The sequence below is a fragment of the Tyto alba genome, unplaced genomic scaffold (genome assembly GCF_018691265.1).
Source record: "Tyto alba isolate M040663 unplaced genomic scaffold, T.alba_DEE_v4.0 Super-Scaffold_14, whole genome shotgun sequence".
Lineage (NCBI taxonomy): Eukaryota > Metazoa > Chordata > Aves > Strigiformes > Tytonidae > Tyto > Tyto alba.
The window spans coordinates 11,651,476-11,674,230 of NW_024881276.1; the positions used below are offsets into that span (position 1 = coordinate 11,651,476).

General features: G+C 39.0%; 1 protein-coding gene across 1 annotated transcript in view; it reads left to right on the plus strand.

Moving 5' to 3' along the window:
• The first annotated feature begins 13,512 nt into the window (after positions 1–13,512).
• Positions 13,513–22,755, plus strand: part of BMX (BMX non-receptor tyrosine kinase) — a 32,146-nt gene continuing 22,903 nt past the window's right edge. Inside the window, 5 exon segments of the mRNA XM_042788263.1 lie at positions 13,513–13,543; positions 16,123–16,268; positions 17,284–17,388; positions 19,721–19,802; positions 21,459–21,578. Coding sequence (XP_042644197.1) covers positions 13,513–13,543; positions 16,123–16,268; positions 17,284–17,388; positions 19,721–19,802; positions 21,459–21,578 — 484 coding nt within the window.

The window sequence follows — 22,755 nt, forward strand, 5'->3', positions numbered from 1 at the left end:
TTCATCAAAAATCCTCAACTTTAATTATTTCTAACATTTATCTTGGATATATAACAAGTTACTTTAATGTATAACTCAGTTACAGGGGTATTGCTAACATTTTTAGCTCTCTAAAAACTATATTTTGTGGTTTATGGTGTTTGTAGTCCACAATGCATCAAGTGAAATGCAATCTTTGCAGGATATTTATTATTTTACATACAATCTGATAATTTCCATCTAATCCTTCTGCTGTTTTCAGTACACCCCAGTCCTTTACCTTGAACTTCTGGAATTATATAGTAAGACCTACAAGCAGTTTCAAAACAAAAATCAGTGGTTATCATTTCCCAGTTAAAACAATGATTTTCAATGTGAGTTGTAATCTTTAATATTGCATCTTTATTCAATGCCATCCTAGTAATCTAACAGCCTTATTTCTCTACTGATTTTCCACCTCTGTTCACTGAACTTTGGGTGCCTTGTCTTGCCCACTGTGTAAGAAAAAACTTATTTGCCCTTAAATTTACTGAAATATTTAGTTAATATATGCTTCCTGTGATGTTTGCATGGTTTAATCATCAGTAGTCAACAAAAATCTATATTTTATTATTCCCCCCAAAGCATGAGGAAAACTATTCTTTTTAAAAAAAGGGTAATTTACTACTACCACACTTAGTTTTATGCCACTGAAACTTCACAGTGATAAAAAGTCAGTGGTGTTACACCACTACAAAACTCACGTTGTATCAGGCCCTTGAATGGAGATCTACAAGAGGAAAGTTGTATGGATAAATCTGTGCCGAGTACTTTTGTACTAGTTATATTTCACCTTTTCATTCTGTTATATTATGAAAAGGTCCAGAAAAGTTAAAGCTGCTTTAGACTTTGTTACAACACCTTTACACAGCTTTTTCTTTAAAAGACTTAGCTTGATTTTTTTTCTAAACCTATCAATCTAGACATAATGTGCAGAAGTTCAAAAGAACTGACTGCCAGGTGTCTGAGCTATGGGAACTGGTAATGCAGCTACCCTTGGATCACCTCTTTAAGGTGAGTTTTAGAGAGCTGACACTGGCAGAGAGGCTGATCATCCAAGTGTGAATGCTACCAGAAGCCCAGAAAAAGAAAAGTCTCATGCCTCTGTACAGGTGACTCTGGATCTCTTGCTGAAATTAAATACTGCTTAGATAAAACAGTAGAGAAAATCAACAATAAGAGGCAAACTTTACCTCTGCTTTGCAGAAATCCTCAAAACTTTTCCCAAGGAGGAAGACATCAAGCACCCACTGCTCCTCCATAATTATGAACTTCACAGCATGGTTGCTGTTAGCCATGCTCAGGCAATTTAAAATGCAATACACAGCTAGAACAATTTACAGATGCATTATTCACCACTTACTCTTGTTAGTGAAGGATGTGTGAAGCATCTTCCAACTTTAAGGCAAATGCTATATAAAGTTCATCAGACAGAGCCACTTCTTCATCCTGAAACAGTGCCTGGTTTTAATTGTAGCATTTACTGCAATGAATGAGAGTTTAATCTTCAAAGGGAGACTACTATTCATGAAATAGTTGGAGAAAGTTTTACACATAAATTCTGTTTCATAATTTCCAGATCAGTTACACACATAGGATAAAAGTGTCCCAGCAGCTCAGAATGCTCTGCCCACAACATCTGTAGATTTAACCAGATCATAATTTTCTGTTTAGGAGATTCTGCCAGATTATAAAAGGTGGAGAAGGAGGAATAAAAATAACTTTAATAGTATCTAAAAAATGGAGAGTGGTTTTGACAATGGAACATATTTTTGGGGGGCAGTGTCGAGAGAAAAAGAAACCATGTCTTTGAACATAATTTGGAAACAGGTTCTCCTCAGAGGAATGGAAAGAAGAAAAGGAAAAAAAAAAAAAAGAAAAAGAAGCTGTTGTCCCAAGTCTAGGGATGAAGGCACACTGCAATATTTCTAACTAAAGGTCGCTGCCCCCACGAGCATCCTCCTACAGACACATACTGCTGCACTGAAACAACACAAGGCTCAGGGTACAAATGAAGCAAGACTACTTTGTTAGATTTATTTTCGCATAGAAGAATCCAATCAATGTGTCTAACACTAATTCTCCTTTGACAGTATTCCCTTTTAGAGAATGTGGATGGGAGGTGGAGGCAAAGAGCAGGAGCCATCAGGATTAGAGAAACTCCTCTGATGGGTAACATTAGGAAGGCCCCACCATCTCTAGATGAGGTTTTGAGCAGGAGAAAAAGGTGACCATGAAGCTCCACTGAAAAAAACGTACTAGAATAAATGCTTTCAGGGGAATACTTTTAACAAAATTGCTGATTCAAAATAATCAAAATTTTCACTGACAAGAGTGGGTTGAGACAGCAGTTGAACCAGGGCAATGAAGTTGGCTGGCACCTGGCAGAGATGGTTTTCTATCAGCCCAGAATCTCAGTTCTGCATTTCCCCAGTCCTTCAGTCCCTGATGCTTCCTATAAGGAAAAGAGAAGGGGCAGGCAAGCAGGCAGCAGCTAGATAAGAAGTTGCATTGCAATTCCCTCTAAAAGTGTTTTTTCTCTCTCTAAATGTTTGGTGGGTGTAGCTGCATTATTTGCCTTCCTTAGTGGCAACCCTGACATATAAAGGTCCTGTCTTATTCCCATCTCCTCCCTTCTCAGTTCCTTATTCCTAACCCTGCATCACAATTCCCAGCTCTCACCATGAAAATGCACTCTTTTTTAGCACATAACAATGATCTTATGGCAAAGACAACAAACAGTTATGTTAGTACAACTGAGAGGGTTTCAGGAATAGGAAGGAGGAGCCAGGAGATGAGAAAGGGCAAGAACTTCTTGTCTCCAAAGAAAACACACTGCAGAGCACCCTCCTGAGATCTCAGCCGGCTTCAGCCAGGCTCCTGGCTCTCCAGAACTAATCCCTAGGCCTTGGCGCGACACATCTGCTCCCTCTCAGCATCAGCTGCATTTGCCATACTAATGTGAATTTCGCAATACTAGCTGTTTTCTGGTAGCCCTTCTGCTTTGGAATTACAAAAATTTCATTTACATTAAAAAACAAACCAGAAAGAGCATTTGTGATTTGAAAGACAAGTTTGATAATGTGAACCCTGATGACTCAACACATCTAGAAGGAAAAAAGCTACATGAAATTAGTAATTTGTTAATGGCTTGATTTCATGTCTTAGTGGACTGACTCATCAGCATAAGGCTTAATATCTGCGGCACTCCCATCTGCACTTGACTAGGTAGGACACAGGGTTGCTTTCCTTCAGTTTGTATATATAATGTGAATACAACTCAAAACAGAGGTGCTTTTCTCTATATATACACACACATGCCCACAAAAAAAGCAAAATATTACAAAATTAAGAGAGAAGACATTGGCTTTATCCACTTCCAGATGGAATAAACACATCAACCATATCAATGAATTTGAGAGCACGTGCTCTTCTTTACTATGCTCTGCTGCCAGCACTATGGTGGAAGCAATTTCATGATGCGTGGTGGACTACCATAAGAGCTTGCTCTTGCCAGCTGCACACTCCCTGTTACCTTGGTTGTGCCAGCTTTTACGTTGTTCATCAGAGTTCTCTGTGAGCCAGTGTAACTTACGCAATGCACAGAAACAACCTGGCAAAAAATGAAGACACTTCTGCTGTTCTAGTGAGTCAAATCAGTTCAGCGGTGAGCCACTAAGCAACAGGCTCCACCAAGGAGAAAGTAATCTCAGTGATCTTACACAGATCATTTTCTCCTTTACCTCAGCTTCCTTTTTTGTAAACGAGGCTCATGCAGAAAAAGGTATGCTATTAGAAATGGTGTTTTTCTTCTGAATGTTCATGAACTTCATCCAGTTGTTTTAGACAGACTTGTTTCTGTTTTCCCAAGTTCTGAGTTTTCTGTAGTTAACCAGAAGCCAGTTACTTGGTAATTAGAGTCTAAAGAGAAAGAGGTAAGCAGTATCCTCCTAGCAGGGTGCCCACTGTCCGTGACTAGCAGTGAACTACGCCAGTATGCAAGGCTCTAGCTAGTATTGCATAGCCATGTGCTTTGAAGGCCTATCAGCCTTTGCACAGCTGACTGCTGTTCTTCCAACATAGAGCTACTTCTCTGCTGTAGCCTGCAAAAGGTTTGAGCACAACATGGCTTCAGGAGACAGGAGGCTATGAACCAACTCAGCATTCCTAGCCAGCTGAAATCCAGTGCCTTGATCTGGATTTTGAATGTAAGTAAACTTTGTTTACACGCTGCCAAGGTCTCAGACAGATGTTTCCTCCAGAACCAGCACTTTTACAAAGACAAATTTAAACCATAATTCAGATCTTTGGAGATGGTATTGGTAAGAAGAGTGGTAATTCAGCTCCTGGCCTTGTACTCAGCATCTTCTTCAGTGTCCCCTGATTTAAATTGTAAGCCTGATACACTAAAATAATCCCCACTGGAAACAATGGTTTAATGAAAAATATGAAACCTTTCAGATTCTAGGAAGTGTTATCAAAGCCATTAGTAGCCACAGCCAAGGGTATTCCCTCCTTCCACCAAAGCTATACATGTTCTCAGGAGGCATATGCATCAGGAAGTGTTTAGATCAGTCAATAACAAAGGCTTCTCTCTCCATAGACTCTTGTTTTCATCTTCTAAGTGTAAAATTTCCTTTTAAGTGAAGTCTGTAAACTTCGGATACAGAGGTATCAGACAGCTAGTATTTTTACTCTATAAAAATCACAATTTGAATAGTCATCAGTAAGTTATTCTTATGACAAGAAGAAATCAGAAAAGTCAACAGTTTCTACTAGTTAAGAATAAACCCAAGCAACCCTTTCTAGATTCTTTATTGCTATTATCTGAATCTTGAGATTTAACATTTAGCCTTACTGCAGCACTTTACATAAAGCAGTCATATCTAAATAACAAAGGATCTCTCCGATGCAAAGAATGCGTGGCTTGATATGTTAGTGATTGGCCCCTTGCTCAGTATATCTGTTCATAGATTCACTACTCTGAGTTGTCATGGCTCAAATTTGACTCAGAATAGGTCATAAAGGTCATTATTATCTTAAGCACTAATTCCATGTATTTCAACGTTTTGGTTGGAAGATCTGTAACACAGAATATGCCAGGATTCCTTTCAGAGGCTGACTGTACAAATGCAAACATTTTGGTTTGACAAAGCCATTACGCAACTTAGTCTCAACTCACATTCACAATTCAAGTTCAAATAAGCCAGATAGTGGGATGTTGCACTTTATTTCAAACCTCATCAACAATGTGCAGCACTGTGTAGTTTTCATTTGTGTGAGATTCAGAACATTTTCTTGTCTCACCTTTAGTTTGTACCTAATGAATCTCATTTAGAGTTTGAGCCTAACCACAGAATTGCTTCCTAAATTTGCTGCACAGGTCATGAAAGTTGAACCCCATATATTACACAAACACATAGAGAGTGACTGGGTGTGAGGAAGACTCATGAACTACCAATACAAACAAATGGCTACAAATAAACAAGAAGGAAGAATTAAATCTAGTTCTTTTAAAACATTTATAATCCTCTGTGAAATATTTGGCAATTTTTTAGAGAAAGGACATTGATGTAGTCCAGAGAGATTCAACAGGAGTGGTTAAATTTGATTGTTAACATGCACAGAATGTCTGGAAAGACATGAATACCATAAAGTGAAATCTAAGCTTTTAAAGTCTTCAAATGGTGTTTCATAAAGGAATAGAACAAAAACAGCAGTATCACTCCAGGAACAAAACAGTGCATTTTGAAGAGCAATAATGGAGCAATAATGTTCTTTGCTTGTGGTTTTAGGACTAAAAGCTCTGTTTGCCTACCTCTATGGTTATACCTCGCTTAACACTAAGGAACCCCAAGCCCAACTCTGAGCTCTTTGGGTATTTTTGCTTAGATATCTGCATCCCTTCATTTATACAGATGACGTCAGTATCCTGGCTGCACTGAACTCAGATCCAAATGTTCAATTCAGTAAACAGGGACCACATGCAAGCCCTTTCAATTATTGTGTCATTTCATATATTTTAAAGATCAAAAAAACACACGTAAGTGAAAGTACAGATCAAGGTTTTTTCTTCCACTAGAAAGTGCTGCTGTTGTGCACATGCGCTGCCATCTTTACATGAGCGTGGAAGGGTGGACACATATATCACAGGAAGAGTGTATGTATCCACAGTGAGTGTGTTCCCTGTACACTGCATTACATTTCTGAAGATGTATCCTATTTCCTCTCCTCCCCCTTTTCGGTTCTCACTTTGGGCCTTATTCAATGGCATTATTTTTACATTAAGGGGAATTTAGATTGAAAATAACCATATGTTACTCTGCATGACCCTTTACTATGGCTGGATCCTGGTGTTGGAGCTCTGATGTTATCAGACTGACAACAAACCTCCTGAAATTCCAACACTCCCAGGGCAAAGAGCTCCCAACTTCAGCACATGGTTGTAAGTGACCTGACAGACTCTACCCGCCTGATGAAGCTAGACTGAAATGTTCTGTCCTTCTCCATTTGGCCTTCATTTCTGGCCACTAGACAACCTCTGCTGCTGTAAATTTCCACCAACTCATTTAACTGACTCAATTTTGAAGCCCCACCTTGTCTGCTAAATTCAGTAAGCACTAAACATTAAGAGGAATGGGAGCAGTAATTTTTCAAAGTAAAAGCATGAGCGAGACATAAGGAAGACATTAAGATGACGGAGGACACCCTTACACTGTGCAGTGGAGTATGGCACAAAGATCCTCAGACTGTCATGCAACAAATCAGCTCCAGAACAAACAGCAACATAATTACACCAGAACCACAGTTTGTGGGCTCATTAGCCTTGCTGAGAAGCACCACATCAACACAGTTACAATGTTTCCAAGACTCAAGATCCCTGGTTTTGTGGTTAAATACAAATAAAATTCATTTCTGTTAATGCAAAACTTTGAAAAATTGTGATTTTGGCAAAAATAATATTAAAAACAAACAAACAAACAAAATCCAATCATTTTAAGATACTTATTGTGGGCATCGTTTATAATACACAAGGCTAAATTCATACAGACAGAGGAACAGCCCCAAAATGGCTCTAATGTCCTCCATAGCACAACTTGTCACCTTTGCAGAAGAGTGCAATTCATTCTTCTCTGCTTCACTGTGAGTAAAAGTTTGCACTAAAGCTTTGTCTCCTACTCTAAGCAAAAGTGGTTAACCATTACATTCATCCATTTCCACCATTTCCAGTACCCAGACAACTACTAGCCACAGAGAAGGAGACTGACACTGTGGTGGTGATTAATGAATTCTTTGGAGAGGTTTTGGTTTCAGCTCTTAATCCAGTACATATTTCAGAGAAGCAGTTTCAAAGACAAGAAGAAACCACCCTGAATCCCCTGCAGCCTACGGCAAAATGAGCTCCACAGGAAAGAAAAGACCACGTTTCAAATTCCACTCCCAAACCTGGCAAAGAAATAACTTAAGGAAAGGTGCTCTTTTTCCTTCCACGCTTCAAAATTAATACTTTGACCACTGTCTTACAAGGGTGGGCTACAAGGGTGGGCTTCCAGGGCTTAGCACTAAGTCCTTTGAATATTGTTTCTGAATTTATTTTAAACATGCATCACCAAATTCACCCCACTACCACCATTAATCAGTCAAATGCCACTTTTCCCAGCTCAGTTTGTCCCCCCTCAAACATTTATACAAATATATTGCTACTTCATCATATTAAGCATCTTCAAACTGCATCTTTGTCCTCTAATTATAAGCAACAGCACTTCAGTACTATAAAGTCCAATACTAAAAAGATAAATAAGCTTTTACTCTAAGAACTCGGCTAAAATTTCTAAACTGATAGTAATCACAAAGTCTTCAGATGCAAGTAGTCATCATCTTATAAAAAAACATTTATATTACACATCTGCTCATTTCCACGAACTCCTCTCCAAGATTAAGGTAATGCACACAAGGAAGCTGACAAGAGCTAGGGAAAACCTCCCAGCTGCAACATTCACTTGTGCCGGCTGTACCTGAATGTGGTACACTGTAATTACTCACGTTCTCATCCATATCTGTTTACTGAGGCAAATATTACTTAACCAGAAGTGTTTTGCATCAACTGAATTTGTTTGTCTTGTTACATTTATTTTGATATATTCATGGCTTGTATCAGAGTACAGTAACACGAACAGTATAATTAATCAACAATAAAAATAGACAGAGCCTAATCTTCTCTAACAACCATTTCTGTTCACACGAAGACAATCACACACAGAGTGCAGCCTGTTCCTTGTCTTTGTTTTTCCCAAAGACTCATCAGACACTCATCAGGAATGAGACATGGGCTAAACTGCTATCAGCAAGGTCCCAAATGCCTTCTCTCCTTAGAGTCCCATGTCCTGGTCCCACTGATGATTGGTGGTGCACCTTTCTGAGGACCAACCCGTAATGTCTCTGCTGTGTTGGAGGGCCCATGTCTTTCATCCACTCAACAATCTCATATACGTTCATGAGGCCATGACAATGGCTACCTATACGGCACGTATAAGGTGCTCCTTAACAGGTCAGATGGCCTTCCTGACAGAAAAGGAGAGACAGGGAAGATCACCATTAAGATACAGGGCTAACTCTATGCCAGGAATGCCTACCAGAATGGCGTCATGTTAGCTGGCTTGGGCACATGGAGATATAATACACCCTTGATACAAAATTTACCACAAAATAAACTTTTTTTTTTTTTTTTTTTTTTTTCCCAGATATGCTGAACACCACTCTCTGAAGTAGAAGTGGTTCTTATTAACCCCTTTTTTCCTAAATCAACATGTTTATTTTTAGGACTTATGTAGGTATGCAATACAACTTACTACCACTTGCAGATTTTTACGGCTGTTGAACCATGCCATCTGCTGGCTCTCCTGAGAAAGACAGACTGGTGAGAGCTCAAAACCACAAAGTGCTCCCGGGGCTGAAAGGGACCTCCAGAGAGCCTTCTGCCCAAATTTCTGTGGGAAAGGATGGCCCTGCATATGTCAGGCTGCATCTCGACTGTTTCCAGAAAGGAAATTCCACCATGACTTTGGGCAACTTATTTCAATATTAACTCTTCTCACAGTGAAGCATTTTTCCCTTACATCCAGACAGAATTTCCTGAGGCAACTTGTCTGTTGCCTCTTGACTTGTCATTGTGCATCTTTGTGAAGACTGCCTTCAGCCTCCCTAGAGATACCTTTTAACATATAATATTTGATTAATTTAATATCTGAAGAATGTAACTAGTTCCCCCCAAGCCTTGCCTTGCCTTGCCTTGCCTTGCCTTGCCTTGCCTTGCCTTCCTTTCATTTCCCTCCCCTTCATTTCCCTTCCCATTTCCCTCCCCTTCATTTCCCTTCTCTTCCCATTTCCCTCCCCTTCATTTTCCTCACTTTACTAATGGTCTGTAAGACAGGTCTGGCCCTCAGTTGCAGCTTTGTGCCACCAAATACAGACTTGATGAGACCTTAGAACAAGAAAGTAGATTTTCACTTATCCTGCAAGTTGTACTGTCTGTGTAACATTAGCAACAATCAAAAGCAGGCACGGAATAGTCCCGTTTGAAAGAGATCTTCAGGGGGTCATCCGATTGAAACTCCTACTCAAAGCATAGGTCTAGCTATGGGCAACTGCATCACAACCTGAACAAATAGGCATGCAATTTGTCACCCTATGGAACATATATCCTATTTCAATTAGAAGTCAGCTGCTACATTATAAACAAATGATTAATACTAGACCAGGATAAATGAAATGCATGTTTAAACACACTTCAGTGATAATATTTTAAGGGACTTGAGGCTAGACTCCACTAATATCCCCTTTATAAACAACAAATTCTAGTGGCATGCCCTGAAAAAGTAGTTTTGATTTTGTATCTTGACCCTAAGTAATTTTTAATTGCACAGAATAGAGATTGAGGGAACAAGAGAGCTCCTGGGGGGGGGAAAGATAAGTTTGCTGTATGCAGTGGCAGTGAAATTAGATTGCCACTTAACATGCAGAACAGTACCTATAATATTACAAGGATTTCACGTCTTGTGAGGAAAAATACACAACACCAAATTGATCATTTTCACTGAAAAGTGAGAGAAGAAATGCAGGATAATTTAAACAACCATTCTAAATTAAGTCTTAAAATTAGAAGACAGAAAAGCTTAAGACTACTAGGACTATTTTCTAAGTGTACTTGAGTTGTCTCCTTCACTGGTTTCAATTACATCAGGATCAGGAAAACAGTTCCATCCCTTAGTCTGATTAAGACTGGTTAAAATGAATACCAAGAGGATGCACCATAAATATCTATATTTAAATAACGTGGTTTAATGGAAATATGTTCAAATTTTTTCATGTTTACATTTTTATCATATTAAAATTAATTGCTTGTCTCATTTCCCATAACTTTTTATTCACTGTGTTAGAGTCACCTTAATCATAAATTGTAAACACCATGGTAGTACTTTGCAACTGGTTTAATTAACTAAAATGTATTTCAAGTGTGGTGGATCAGAAAATGGTCAATTTATCAGAACATTCAATCTTAAAAATTTTATGGTTCACTAGCAAAGGTAATATAATTTGTAAGTAACTAGAGGTGATTGGTTTTGCATATCTAACCACGCCTTGGAAGTTTTAGAATTAGTAGCTCTCACCTTCTACATCTACTTATTTGGAAGAGGAAAGAAATTTTGTGTTATTCCAAATTCTGGGTTGTTTCAGATCTCTGAATTAATAGCTTACTGAGCTGAAATAGTTCACCTGAAATGGAGGAAAAAGCTCTCTCTGTCCATACCAGCTGCCCAGGTCCATGGCTGCTGCCTCACCATCTCCACCATCTGACAAGACCCCTGCCTGATGTCCCCAGCCAGCTGCTGGGCCACCCTCCTCTCCTTGCCACCACACCACGGCTCTGCTCGCACCCCCACCAAGCCCTGTCTGCCACCACACCAGATGACACAGACCTTACTTCCCACCCCAACAACTACACCTTACTTTCTACACCGATAGATTCACAGAACCCTGCCAACGACCTCACTGCTGCCCAGGACCATGTTACTGTCCCCACCAGTTGCCCAAGCCTCTGCTCAGGGCTGCACAAGGTCCTGCCTTTGCCCTCCACAAATCCCTGCCTGCTGCAGGCAGCTAGTCCCGTGGCTACCTATTCTCCTGTTCCATCTCCATAACCCTACCCCACTCCCTGATGTCCTGCCTTCCCCACCAGACCTATCGCCATCCCTGCTCTGTCCCAGCCCACCCACCCCACCCCGTCACCCTGTCCTGGTCCCTCTACATCCACCCCCACCAAACCCAGCCTACCCCTGCTGGGTTGTGATGTTGAGGATATGGAGCCAAACCATAGTGGCAAGCACTTCCCGATAAGTTTGCTTACTTCATCTGGGTGGAGGACATGTTTCCACTTGGTTGGGAGTCAGGAGCCTCACCCTGTCAGCATTTCTGAGTCATGAGCCATGCTTCCAACATAGCTGCTTCCCCAGCCACCATAGCTTAGTCAGGTTGTTCTCCAAGCTTCTCCTGTCACAGCTGCTCTCCCTTTCCACCTTAGTTTAATAGCTTCTCACTCTTCTGAAGATAAAGGTTACTAAGAGGAAAGGAGTCAGACTACCCTGCAGCTTGTGTGCTGCATTACATCTTACCATGAGAAAATGCTTATCAGTGACCACCACATTCAAACCACTTTGCCAGAAAGGGAAGTGGAAGAAGCAGCTAATGCTAGAGAAAGCACCTCTAGCCTCCGGGATGTGCTGGCCCCTTTTGCTTGTTCCTTGATGAGTATGGTTCTGATAAACTGTCTCACAACAGCCCTTTCTGAAAGACAGGGTGGTTTCTAAGACTTTAAAAATCCGTCAGGGGAATAAACTTTTTATATTTCTCACGGTGTTATGGAAAACAAAGAAAATGTATATATCCTCAATGCAAGCACAACTGTTTGGAACACAAGACACAAATTTCAAGCATGGAAAAATAATCAGAGAACCCTAGATCCTTCATGACTCTTCAAATCATAGGGAACGAATGTTTACAGCTAATTCCTAATGTCTTTTTATTTTATTCCAGGGAAAAATCAGATTTCACAGTTGAAGTAATTGAGCTCCATCCAGCAAAGCAGGTGGACACCATACTTTGCAATTCCCTGGGTAGGCAGAAATTTGTACACAGCACAGGCCACTCTGCACTTTCTGTACCGAAGGATCACCCCTTCAGCACAACTGAGTGGTTAGTGCAAGCACGTTCTGACTTAGCACAAAAAGAGTCTGCTCACACAGGAAGGGCAGCCTGGGCAGTGAAAAGGCAGTACAACACAAACACATTTTTATCCTGGAACTGTAACCTAATTTAAGAAAACTAATAATAATAATAATAATTATTAAAAAAAAAAAAAAAAAAAACAAACAAAAAACACAGTTGAACATTTAATTTGGCATTAAATTTTTTTTTTTTTTTTTTTTTTTTTTTTTTTGTGATTTCTTTTCCACAAGCAGAGAAAGAGCATTGTGAGGTGGATCTGGACAAGAAGTAGTTTTACTGTAAAGGTTTTTTTTAGAGTTTGGAATTGTTTTCTATCTCAAATTGTAATGAGAAGTCAAAACCAAGAAAATATTTTTTTAAATTTGAGCCAGAGCACATCAGTTATGAAGTGGCTTATACATGCTGCAGTGTAAGCAGCTGCTCCCTCAAAGGCTGAATACACAGTATTCTGTTTCAGAGAAACCAAGGCATGTAATAATTTTATAGGCTTTTTCAAGTCTTACAAATGTTTCTCTTAACCTATACCTCTAACCCTCTATTGCACCCTTGGAATTAGGTCATGTGCCTGCCACAGGTCCACAGACAAGACAGAAGGTGATCCAGTATGTCATTTACTATGCAAGGACATATCCAGAGACATCAAGTTCCTACATTTAACAGAATATTGTTTTCAGCTAAATACGTTAGAAAGAAGAGTACGTGGGTTTTGTCATATCAAGAAAACAGAATTTTAACTATTATCAATATTTATAATTTTGTTTAATAAATTTTGTAGGAGTTTAGTATTTATTTCATAATTTCTATTTGACATATTTAATATCTCTTCATGTATTTTTAATACTGTTAATTAACAAATAGGTGTTACAAGATACAGTTTATACAACATAAGGTTCTAATATTTAAATGAAATGACAGATTGTGATAAAACATTTAGTCTCTAATCATTTCTTGGTGTGCATTCATAGCACAACTTTATCAAACCCAGAGGTTGTTTTGTTAGTGTTTCTACAAGTAATAATGGAAGTACTTGGACTTTTTTCTAAGCCACACTAAGTGTAAACTGCAGTCATTCTGTGTGGTTTGAGCTGATATTATCTGGGCTCTCCACAGTCACAGTGTTCAACTCCGAACTCTCGACCTCTTACTTACACCCATCCGGAGTCCCGTCTCAATCACCGTCAGAGCTGATGTGGATTAGAAAACTAGTCTCACATGAGCAATGTTATCAGTCTTGGCAGTTCGGGTAAGTGCTCAGGTTAATTCAAGCAGCAGTTAAGAAATTTTGTAAAGGTCACACAGTGATAACCTGTTCTGGTTTGAGCTCAGAGGGCAACTAAGCACCACACAGCTGCTCACTCCTCCCTTCCCTCCCAGCGATGAGAAGGGAAAAATAAACAAAGATTAGGATTCTCTATAGGACAGGGAGGGGCAAATCAACCATTTTGGTCATGGGCAAAAAGCAGACTTATTAGGGGAATTTAAAAAAAGAACATAGATTTATCACAGACACTAACAACAACACTTAACAGAGTAGGGAAGTGAGAAGCATTGCCACATCTTGCAAACACCTTCCCCCACCCTTCCCTTCTTCCTGGGCTCAGCCCTACTTCCAATAACTCTACCTTATCCTCCCAGTGCCACAGGGGGCAAGGAATGGGGGTGCAGTCAGTGCTGCCGCTTCTTCCAGCTTCGGTGAGTGGAGCCTCTGGAACTTCTCCCCCTGCTCCAGCATGGTCCTCCTCTCACAGGAGACAGTCCTCCACAGACTTTTTCTGGTGTGAGTCCCTCCCACGACCTGCAGCCCTTCCTGAGCTGCTCTGGCATGGGACACCCCTGCATGATGCAATCCTCCCAGCGCTGAACTACATCAATGGGGGCTGCTTCTTCCCACAAGATCCCAGCCTTCTTTGGGCTCAGTCACCTTGGTCATCCATGTGAAACCCCTCCCAGGCCATAAATCAGTGTCTGTTCCACCGTAGATCTCCATGGGTGGCAGGGGGGGTCCGCCCTGCCATCTCACCACAGGATACAGGGGGGTCTCTGCTCCGGCACACCTCCCCCCTCCTTTCTTCCTCCGTTCCTCCACTGACCTTGGTGTTCACACAGCTGCCACAACTCCTCCTCACCAGCCCCACTCCTCCTCACCACGTCCCTTCTTAAATATGTTATTGCAGAGGCTCAGCTGATTGGCTTGGCTTTGGTGCAGAGGTGGGGCTGACTTGGATCCAAGGCAGCTTCGAGTAGCTTCTCACATGGGCCACTGCTGTATTCCTCTCCCCTGCTACCAGGACATTGCCTCATAAAAAGGACCTGCAAATAATGCTTTAAAATAAAGTAGATGAAATTCCATCTCACCTATCGTTTTTTCCTGGCCTCCAGTACCTCTGTGATCTCTATGAACTTCAGTGGGTTGGAAATAAAGATTGGATGTTTCCCAGTGTAAGGAAACAAAACCACATGCTCTTACAAAAACAGAAGTTCTTACTGCTCTGCTGTGTGAATGAGAAAGTTTTTACATTTTCTATCAAACCTAATATTTTAATTGCAAAGACAGCTTCTCAAAGCTGTGTTGAACTAACTCCTAACTCCATTCTAGTTACTCCTACAGTCACTCAGTGCAAGTACCTACCTTGTAATGCCTGAAAAACTTCCTAAAGTGGAGTGGATACTCCTCCTTTCCTCCATATCAGACAGACATCTCAACTGAAAGATTTCAGCCCCAATTCTTCCTTTATCTACCCCAAGTTCATATGTCCTTCAGATGTCATGGCAAGATTGCCTTTAAGCTGAATCACCAGTGACACTAACATAGACTGGTCTGTCCAAAGGGGAGTTAGTGGAAGGCGTAAGTAGGCATCCTGTCCTCAGGAAGGGTAGCCAGATAGATACCCATGATGCAGTAATGGCTAGTAAAGCCCGTCTTTTCCTCTTCAGACTGTTCCTACTAGGTATTTGTTACTTTCTGGGTTCAGGCAGAATTCAGTGGATAGACCAAGTGGGTGTGATGAGCATCATGCAAATTTTCTTTTTCTGCTGGGCTCTCTGTAGTGAACAGGGTTGCTTAGCACACTTCCCTTTGGAGCTACAGAACATACAGGGCAAAGGACGTGTCCTACTTGCTTCACAACTGGGTAAGATAACCTGAAACCATACTAAACTTGTAGAAATATGATGAATCTCATCCTTCTTGTCATTTTCCACTGTATGATTATCAAGGCTAAGAAAAAATACATAGCTATGTGTATATAGGTCTAAATATGCAACGCAAGAACATTTTTATTTTTGATCTTTGCTATGTATCACTGTTTCACAAATACGCATACGTTTCAGTTGAAAGAAATAAATGGGAAATTTCCAGTTCAGGGAATACAATTGTCAGCACTAAGAATGTTTTTCTGGTCTGTAAATAGAAGGTTTTTCTTTTTTGTTGTCATTCTCTTTGCTGTAATGACTTCCATGTTGGGCTGCAGATATAATACATTTCTGCATAAAGCAGACTGTGCTCTTTGCCAGAAAGGGTGCATGGCTTTGAAAGGAGACATCCTCAGACAATAAAGTAACAGAGATGCCTTGTTTAGAACTACAGTATATCTGTAGCTTAAATTTTGTATATTAAGATTGATTTAACTGGGTGAATAAGCTGAACAGCCTCATTTGTTTAATCAGTATTAAACACATGCATTGTAACCATATATTACCATAAAATTTTATAAAACATATAGAGGACAATGACTCTTAATATATTCATTATTACAGCTTCTATACTTGGTGCTGTTATGATTATTAATAGTACTAATAAAAGTAACTATGATTTTCTCTTAGGGAAATACAATGGACAAGAAACAATTCTGGAAGAACTTCTTTTAAAGAAGTCACAACAGAAGAAAAAAATATCACCAATTCATTACAAGAAAAGGTTGTTTGTTCTGACAAAAGCAAACCTTTCTTACTATGAATATGACAAAGGGGTAAGAATTTTTTTAAGTAAACTGATCTAAGATTTTTTCCAGTGTCACCTTATTCCTCTGGTTTTCTTCTATGAAACTTGATTACACATTGTGTGTTATAATGCAAGGTGTACTTTGTTTTGAGTAGGATTGTAGAATATCAAATCGTAGTTTTAGTTCAGTTCAGGAAAACTCTTAGCTGCAGGCTTAAGAGTGTCTCTATTCAGAAAAACTCTTGCAGTTGTGCATACCACTGAGCATCTGTTTGTCCTTCCAAAGAGAATTTAAGCAAGTAATTAACATTGGCATATGTGTACACATTATCTGGAATAAGGACGTTTTCCTTGTTCAGGCTTCCCTCTGAACTGATGTAAATAACTGGCATCAGAAGTTACTTGTATGAGGCACAATTAGTTCAGAATCTCACCACTCAGCTGCACAAAGCAGATGGTTAAACTATCCTTGTTTCCTATGGAGTGACTGTATATCACAACAGGGTGGCTTTTCACTCAGATCATCTCCCATCAGGAATGCAAAAATATGTCCCAGGCAACTTATTTTAAAGTTTTTGCTCCTTTTGATACATTTGGACTCCTCCTGTGACTTACATCCTATTACAAAACTGCAGGGAAGCTCAGTGAGAATAAGCTCTGTTACCTTAACAAAATTACAAATGCCACAGCTAGGCTTCTGGTTTGCACTTAAGGTATTTTCCTTTTATTTCCCCCTAGCCTCCTCTTCTGCCCCGTACTCCTGCAGTTTCAGCAAATGCTCCCTCAGATGTAGGTCTGTGTCCTGTAATTCTTGTAACTGACTTAGAAAGGAATTTGATCAGTATATTAGATACAGATAGGTCACCAAGAAGTTTTTTTTACTACCTTTCTTTAAAGTTTAACAAACTTGAAGCTATGGCTTGTACAAAATTGTACAACAAATTTTGCTTGTGCAAAATCGTACAACATTGTCAAACTAGAATACTTTATATTGTGTTAACATTAGTTTACAGTCTGCTGTGGTTTCTTTTTTTTTTTTCTAGAAAAAAGGAAGTAAAAAGGGGTCAATTGAGATTGAGAAAATCCAATGTGTTGAGACAGTGAATCTTGAGGAATCAACACCTCCTGCAAGACAATATCCTTTTCAGGTTAGCCATGAAATCTGTTTCATTTACATTTCATGTGAGGTATGCCAATCATCCTAAGGTTACACTTAGTGTTCCTGTCCTAAATTGTGATACCTGATATTTCTGACTGCTACTGATATTTACAGCAAATAGAAAATCAGTCCCTGTTACTGAAGTTGTGACTTTGCTGAAATATTTTTAATTAACTGTGATAGAATCTAGATTAAGTCTTGTTTCTTTTCTGTTCAAAGGACTATCAGATATCTGCTTTAATATTATCTGGAATATAGAAATCACTCCACTATGTCATTATCACTTATTCTAAGTCAGAATTAAGCACTCAAAAATTCTTATTTTAATTCTCACTCTCTCTTTCTGCTTCTTTTTTTTGGCCTCAATACCAAGTGCAGGATTTGACCACTGACTGCCTGATTACTATTCAAATGTGCCACAGTCACAAAATCCAAGGCTGTGCCTTGTATCAGACGATGCAGCTGCACAAAGCACTGCACATATTCAAGAATTAAATGTGATGAGAAAACCATAACTTCAAATTTGCTGCCTTTCATGTTTCAGTTGTCCAGCTCAGGTTCCTCATAGAGCCTCCATCAATCTCAATTCTGTGGGCAGTGGGACATGCAGAAGTGGCCACAGATCCCCTTTGGGAGTGCCACTGCCAAACTGTGCAACTGCAAGCAGCCGGCTGCTAGAGTGAATAACTGGTTTTCTGAATACTGCCTTAATTCATGACCCTACAATAACTGCCATGCCTAAGGGCAACCTCATGAGAGCTACTTAGTATTTCACTGCCTGGATGATCCTAGGTGTCATTTTAGTCTTCCTTTCCCTTCTTCCTCCTGCAGTTTTGTGGCACTGAATGACACATTTATGTTAAATTAGTGTATTTTGTCAGGAATGCATAATTCAGTTAAGTGGGGAAAAGAGTGTATGCTATAGTTACAGGATGGAGGACTCTGTTCTGGTAAACAGTATCCATAAAAAGGACTTGAGGATCATGCCATCTAAACATGAATTCTCAGTGTGATGCTGTGGGCAAAGGAGCTAATGATATCCTTGGACATGGAAGCAGGCACATATTCAGTAAAAACATTCAATATGTTTTTACACTACTGTGATCACCAGGAGAATACTGTATCTAGTTCTGGTGACTATAAGTGAAGAAAGATGTTGTAAACTAAAGAGAAGTCAAAGGAGAGACTTGACAATGACTAATAGATTGGGCAGGTAACATGTTAAAGAGAAAATCTCACAGGGCTCCACCATTTCACTAAATAAGGAGACCAGAAGCAAATTGGTGTCATGTATACTTACCAGTGTGAGTATGCATTTAATAACAAGAGCTCTTTAGTCTAAGAAAGAAAAGCAATACAGTGGTATTTGAAATTCAGTGCAGATTACTGAAAAAACATGTACATGGGCAAGAGAAACCCTGATCTAACACAGACACACACACAGTCACCCCAGTACTAAAAATGATCCAAAAAGCAAAGCAGATGTTAGTAATTATTAGGTAGACATCAAACAAAGCTATCAGAAGATAGGTTAAAAACAAGCAAAAGAAGCTGACTGTTCATATTGTGTAGCTAAGTTGTAGGACTACGCACTGCAGGATGTTGTAGATACTAATTATTTGCTTAAAAGGCAACTGAATGTATTCACAGAAGAAAAATACCTTTAAAAATGTATTCAGTATAAATGCATCACCTTTGGATCAGGATTCCCTGATCACTGTACAGCTGCCTTGAGCATATAATCTGCTTCAGTATTTGTTATTGGATGCTGTCAGGGATGGGTTCCTGGCCTCTGTGAGCATTCGGTCTGGCCTTGTGTAACATGAATGTGGAAAAACTGAAGTGGAAAGAAAGAGTTTACATGTGGGCTATAAGGCTTTGTAGATAGAAGATGGGAATAACCAGAAATATTTGATTCTGTCCTTTGTTTCGGCAACTGTAATTTTGGACACAAGCCACTTTGGTTAACCATATTCATATTCATATTCATATTCATAGTCATAGTCATAGTCATAGTCATAGTCATAGTCATATTGTATGACATAAGACATATGACATGTGAAATGTATTAAATATGCTTGTATTAAATATACTTGTATGAAATACGTGAAATATATTAAATATATGAAATATGAAATATTTATATGAAATGGCAATAATATGAGTGACTTCTGAGAAACACTACTAACTTGTCGAGCTCAATGCGGGTCCACAAAGCCAATGTTTTTGTTTCCCATCCCCTTCTCCATTCCTCTCCTGCATAGTAAACACACTTTCAGGCAGGACACTCTTACTACACCAGCTTTCCCAACCTCTTCCAGGTTGTGTACAAGGGTGGACTCCTCTACATCTATGCCACTAATGAAGAGAGCCGGGAGCGGTGGCTTGCAGCTTTGCATAAGGGTAAGACTATTCCTTTGCGTACCAAAATATTCAATAACATGAGGAGAGATAGGAAAATACTCCTGCCTCATGATTTTGTGCCATTCTTTGTCATTTGTTTTTAGTCTCTTTCATACTTCAAGACTGACTGGTTGAAATGCATGGTCTTTTCAGGAATGGATTAGAAATTTTAAATGCTGAAGGTTTTAGTGAGAAATAAGCCAAATTAAGGTTTTTCTTTATTATTTTTCATGGCCATTTTTAAATCCTCATCATATGTTCAGCCTTTACTGATGGAGATTAATAGAGCACAGCCATTTCTGATGTGGCTAGTATAGCACTTACCTGCATGAATGCCATTTTGATAACCAATACTGCTAGTGGTTTTTTCTTTGTATTTTACTCCTTTTTTTTTTTTTTTTTTAAGGAAATTTCTCTTGTTTTCAATGAAACAAAGCCACAGTCATGCAAAGCTAAAGTTACAAGCAGAAAACTCTGTCCCTGCATAACTCCAGTGAAGGCAAAAAACTCACATTGAATAGGGCAGCCCACACACATGCTGGCCATTGTAGGAACAAAAATACATAATCTATAATGGGCTGTGAACAAATATCCTCCCCAGTTTTAATTGTAAGCTTGTATATGAGCTACCTCTCTGTGACTCCCTTTTCATACACCAAAATGAGGGTATGTCAATTAATTAAATGAAGTTATGAAGAATATGGACCAGAAGCACTTGGAAAATTACACTGAACCTTCTAGAAACCAAGATTTTCAGTAAGATCTTTTAAACAAAATTTGTGAAGAGTAAGGTTGCATGAGTGTTATATTTTGTAATGCTCGTGAGACAACTAATAGCACAAATATTCAACCACCTACAAGCCTTTTAAAAAGTGTATAAAAAACACTTGTCATGAAGGTATGTCCTGATCTTTTCGCAGCTCTCGCAAGTTCAGGAATCTTGGGTTTACACTGGCTCACTGCAGTCCAACTGAAAACCTGTCCTGACAGAACCCATTTTTAAAGTCTTACCTTACACTTCCTACATTTCTTCTAGATACCTTTTGGAACCAAAATTGCCGTTACAGTTTACAGAACTAATGTATCACTAGCTCAGTGATGCTACTGGTGCTATTTTTCTAGACTAAGGCAGTACTACAGATATAAAATAAGTATTTCTGTGATGGTGTTCCCTTTTGATGTGCTTTAATGAGAACTGTATTTTAACAGATAAACATTTGTTTGGATTTGCCATATGTTGTATTGAGTATCAGTGAATATAAGTTTCTTACAGTAGAGAGTTCTAGGAAAACAGCATATTCTGGTATATGAAAATGTTTTCTTTTAATTATTTTTATTATTGATAGTGAAATCTTCATAAGATCCATGATTTTGTATTATAGCTGTTGGATCCTGTTTTGTCTTCGGGTGTCTTGTTGGATTGCACTGTATCTATCTCCTTGACACCCAGGTTTCTTTCTCAAAGAAACAAGTAGCTGGGGGTATGGATTTCAGACTTGAGTTTGTGTAGAGGAATATGGTACAGAGATAAAAATGAGAGCAGGATATGTGTCTAGAGTCACTTTGGGGTCCCATGGCTTGGCGCTCTATTGATGATAAGCAACACTCCCATTTTGCAGCCTGTCGTGTTCTCTTTGGTTTCTTTGTGCTTTCCAGAAATTAAAGATAATTTAGATTTACTAAACAAGTACCATAAAGAATTCTTCATCAGTGGGAAGTTTCTCTGTTGCAACCAGACCTGTAAAGCAGCCCCTGGATGTATGATTTGGGAGAAATGCAATGAGTTTTTTTATTTGTTTGATTAGTCTCATTGATGTTTTTCACAATACTGCCAAATCACATGGACATTTAAGGCAGTGTAATCAATATTAAAGCTAATCTATTTACCCCTTTTCATGTATGTGCTAATCTCTTCTTAACATCAGAGCTGCTGTACGTTGTAGCTTATAGTACAACCGGGGGAAATACACTAAATTATATCTACTGTGTTTGATCAAAAAGTTAGTGACATTTTTACCTACAAAATAAACCAGATGGAATTATTTTTGTCCTTATTCTTAAGATATCTAGCTAAATTGTTGTATTATGCTGTAAGACCCTTGTAGTGGTGAGGTCCAATAACCTGGATGGGTAGGAACAACAGAAGTTCAGCACAGGAGTGTGTATGGATAAGTGTAAAATAATGCAGTTTCATTAAAAATAGAAGTAAAACTCTTATATTAATATATAATTATATTTATATGGATTTTCTTCTAAACAGTGTGATTTAATTTGCAGCATTTTTTTTTATTTTAACATGCTTGACTAAAGCTTTTTTTTTTTTTTTAGAAATTATTCGTCATTATTTATGTGGTTTAGTTTTTATCTGTAAAGACAGAGAGGAAAATTTGTAAAGCAGTACCTTCTTAGGTGTCACATTTTCAGAAGGGAATCTGCTCATATCTATGTACATAGTTAGCAATGGAAGGCCACGTTTGGGAGAGGGAACAGCAGTTTATGAGTATTTGGGCTTCAGCCTTTCGAAGCTCGATTGTTTGGAATTGTAGAACACTGGTAGATCCACTGATTTCAATTGTGACTGACCCTTGGTCTCGAGCATTTGCAGTCACAGTCGAAAAAGTATGAACCCGAAATGAAAAGTTAAATACAAAAATGCAGGTGTGAGCAGTTAGGAACCTGATTTAGATCTATGAGACTGCTTGTTACAGTCATTTGCTTTTGAAAATTGAAACTAGTGATATAGCCTTATTTACTATTGTTACACCACTATGGAACACTAGATAATGTAGAGTCATCAGCTGATTTGTAACAGTAATTTTAATAGCTTCATTTAGCTTCCTGTTACAAAAACAAATAGGACCATGAAACCACTGGTCAGTTTCAAGAACAAGGAAATACCTCATTACCAGTCATGGGTGGTTTAGCCAAGAGAAGAATTAAAACCAGAATTTTT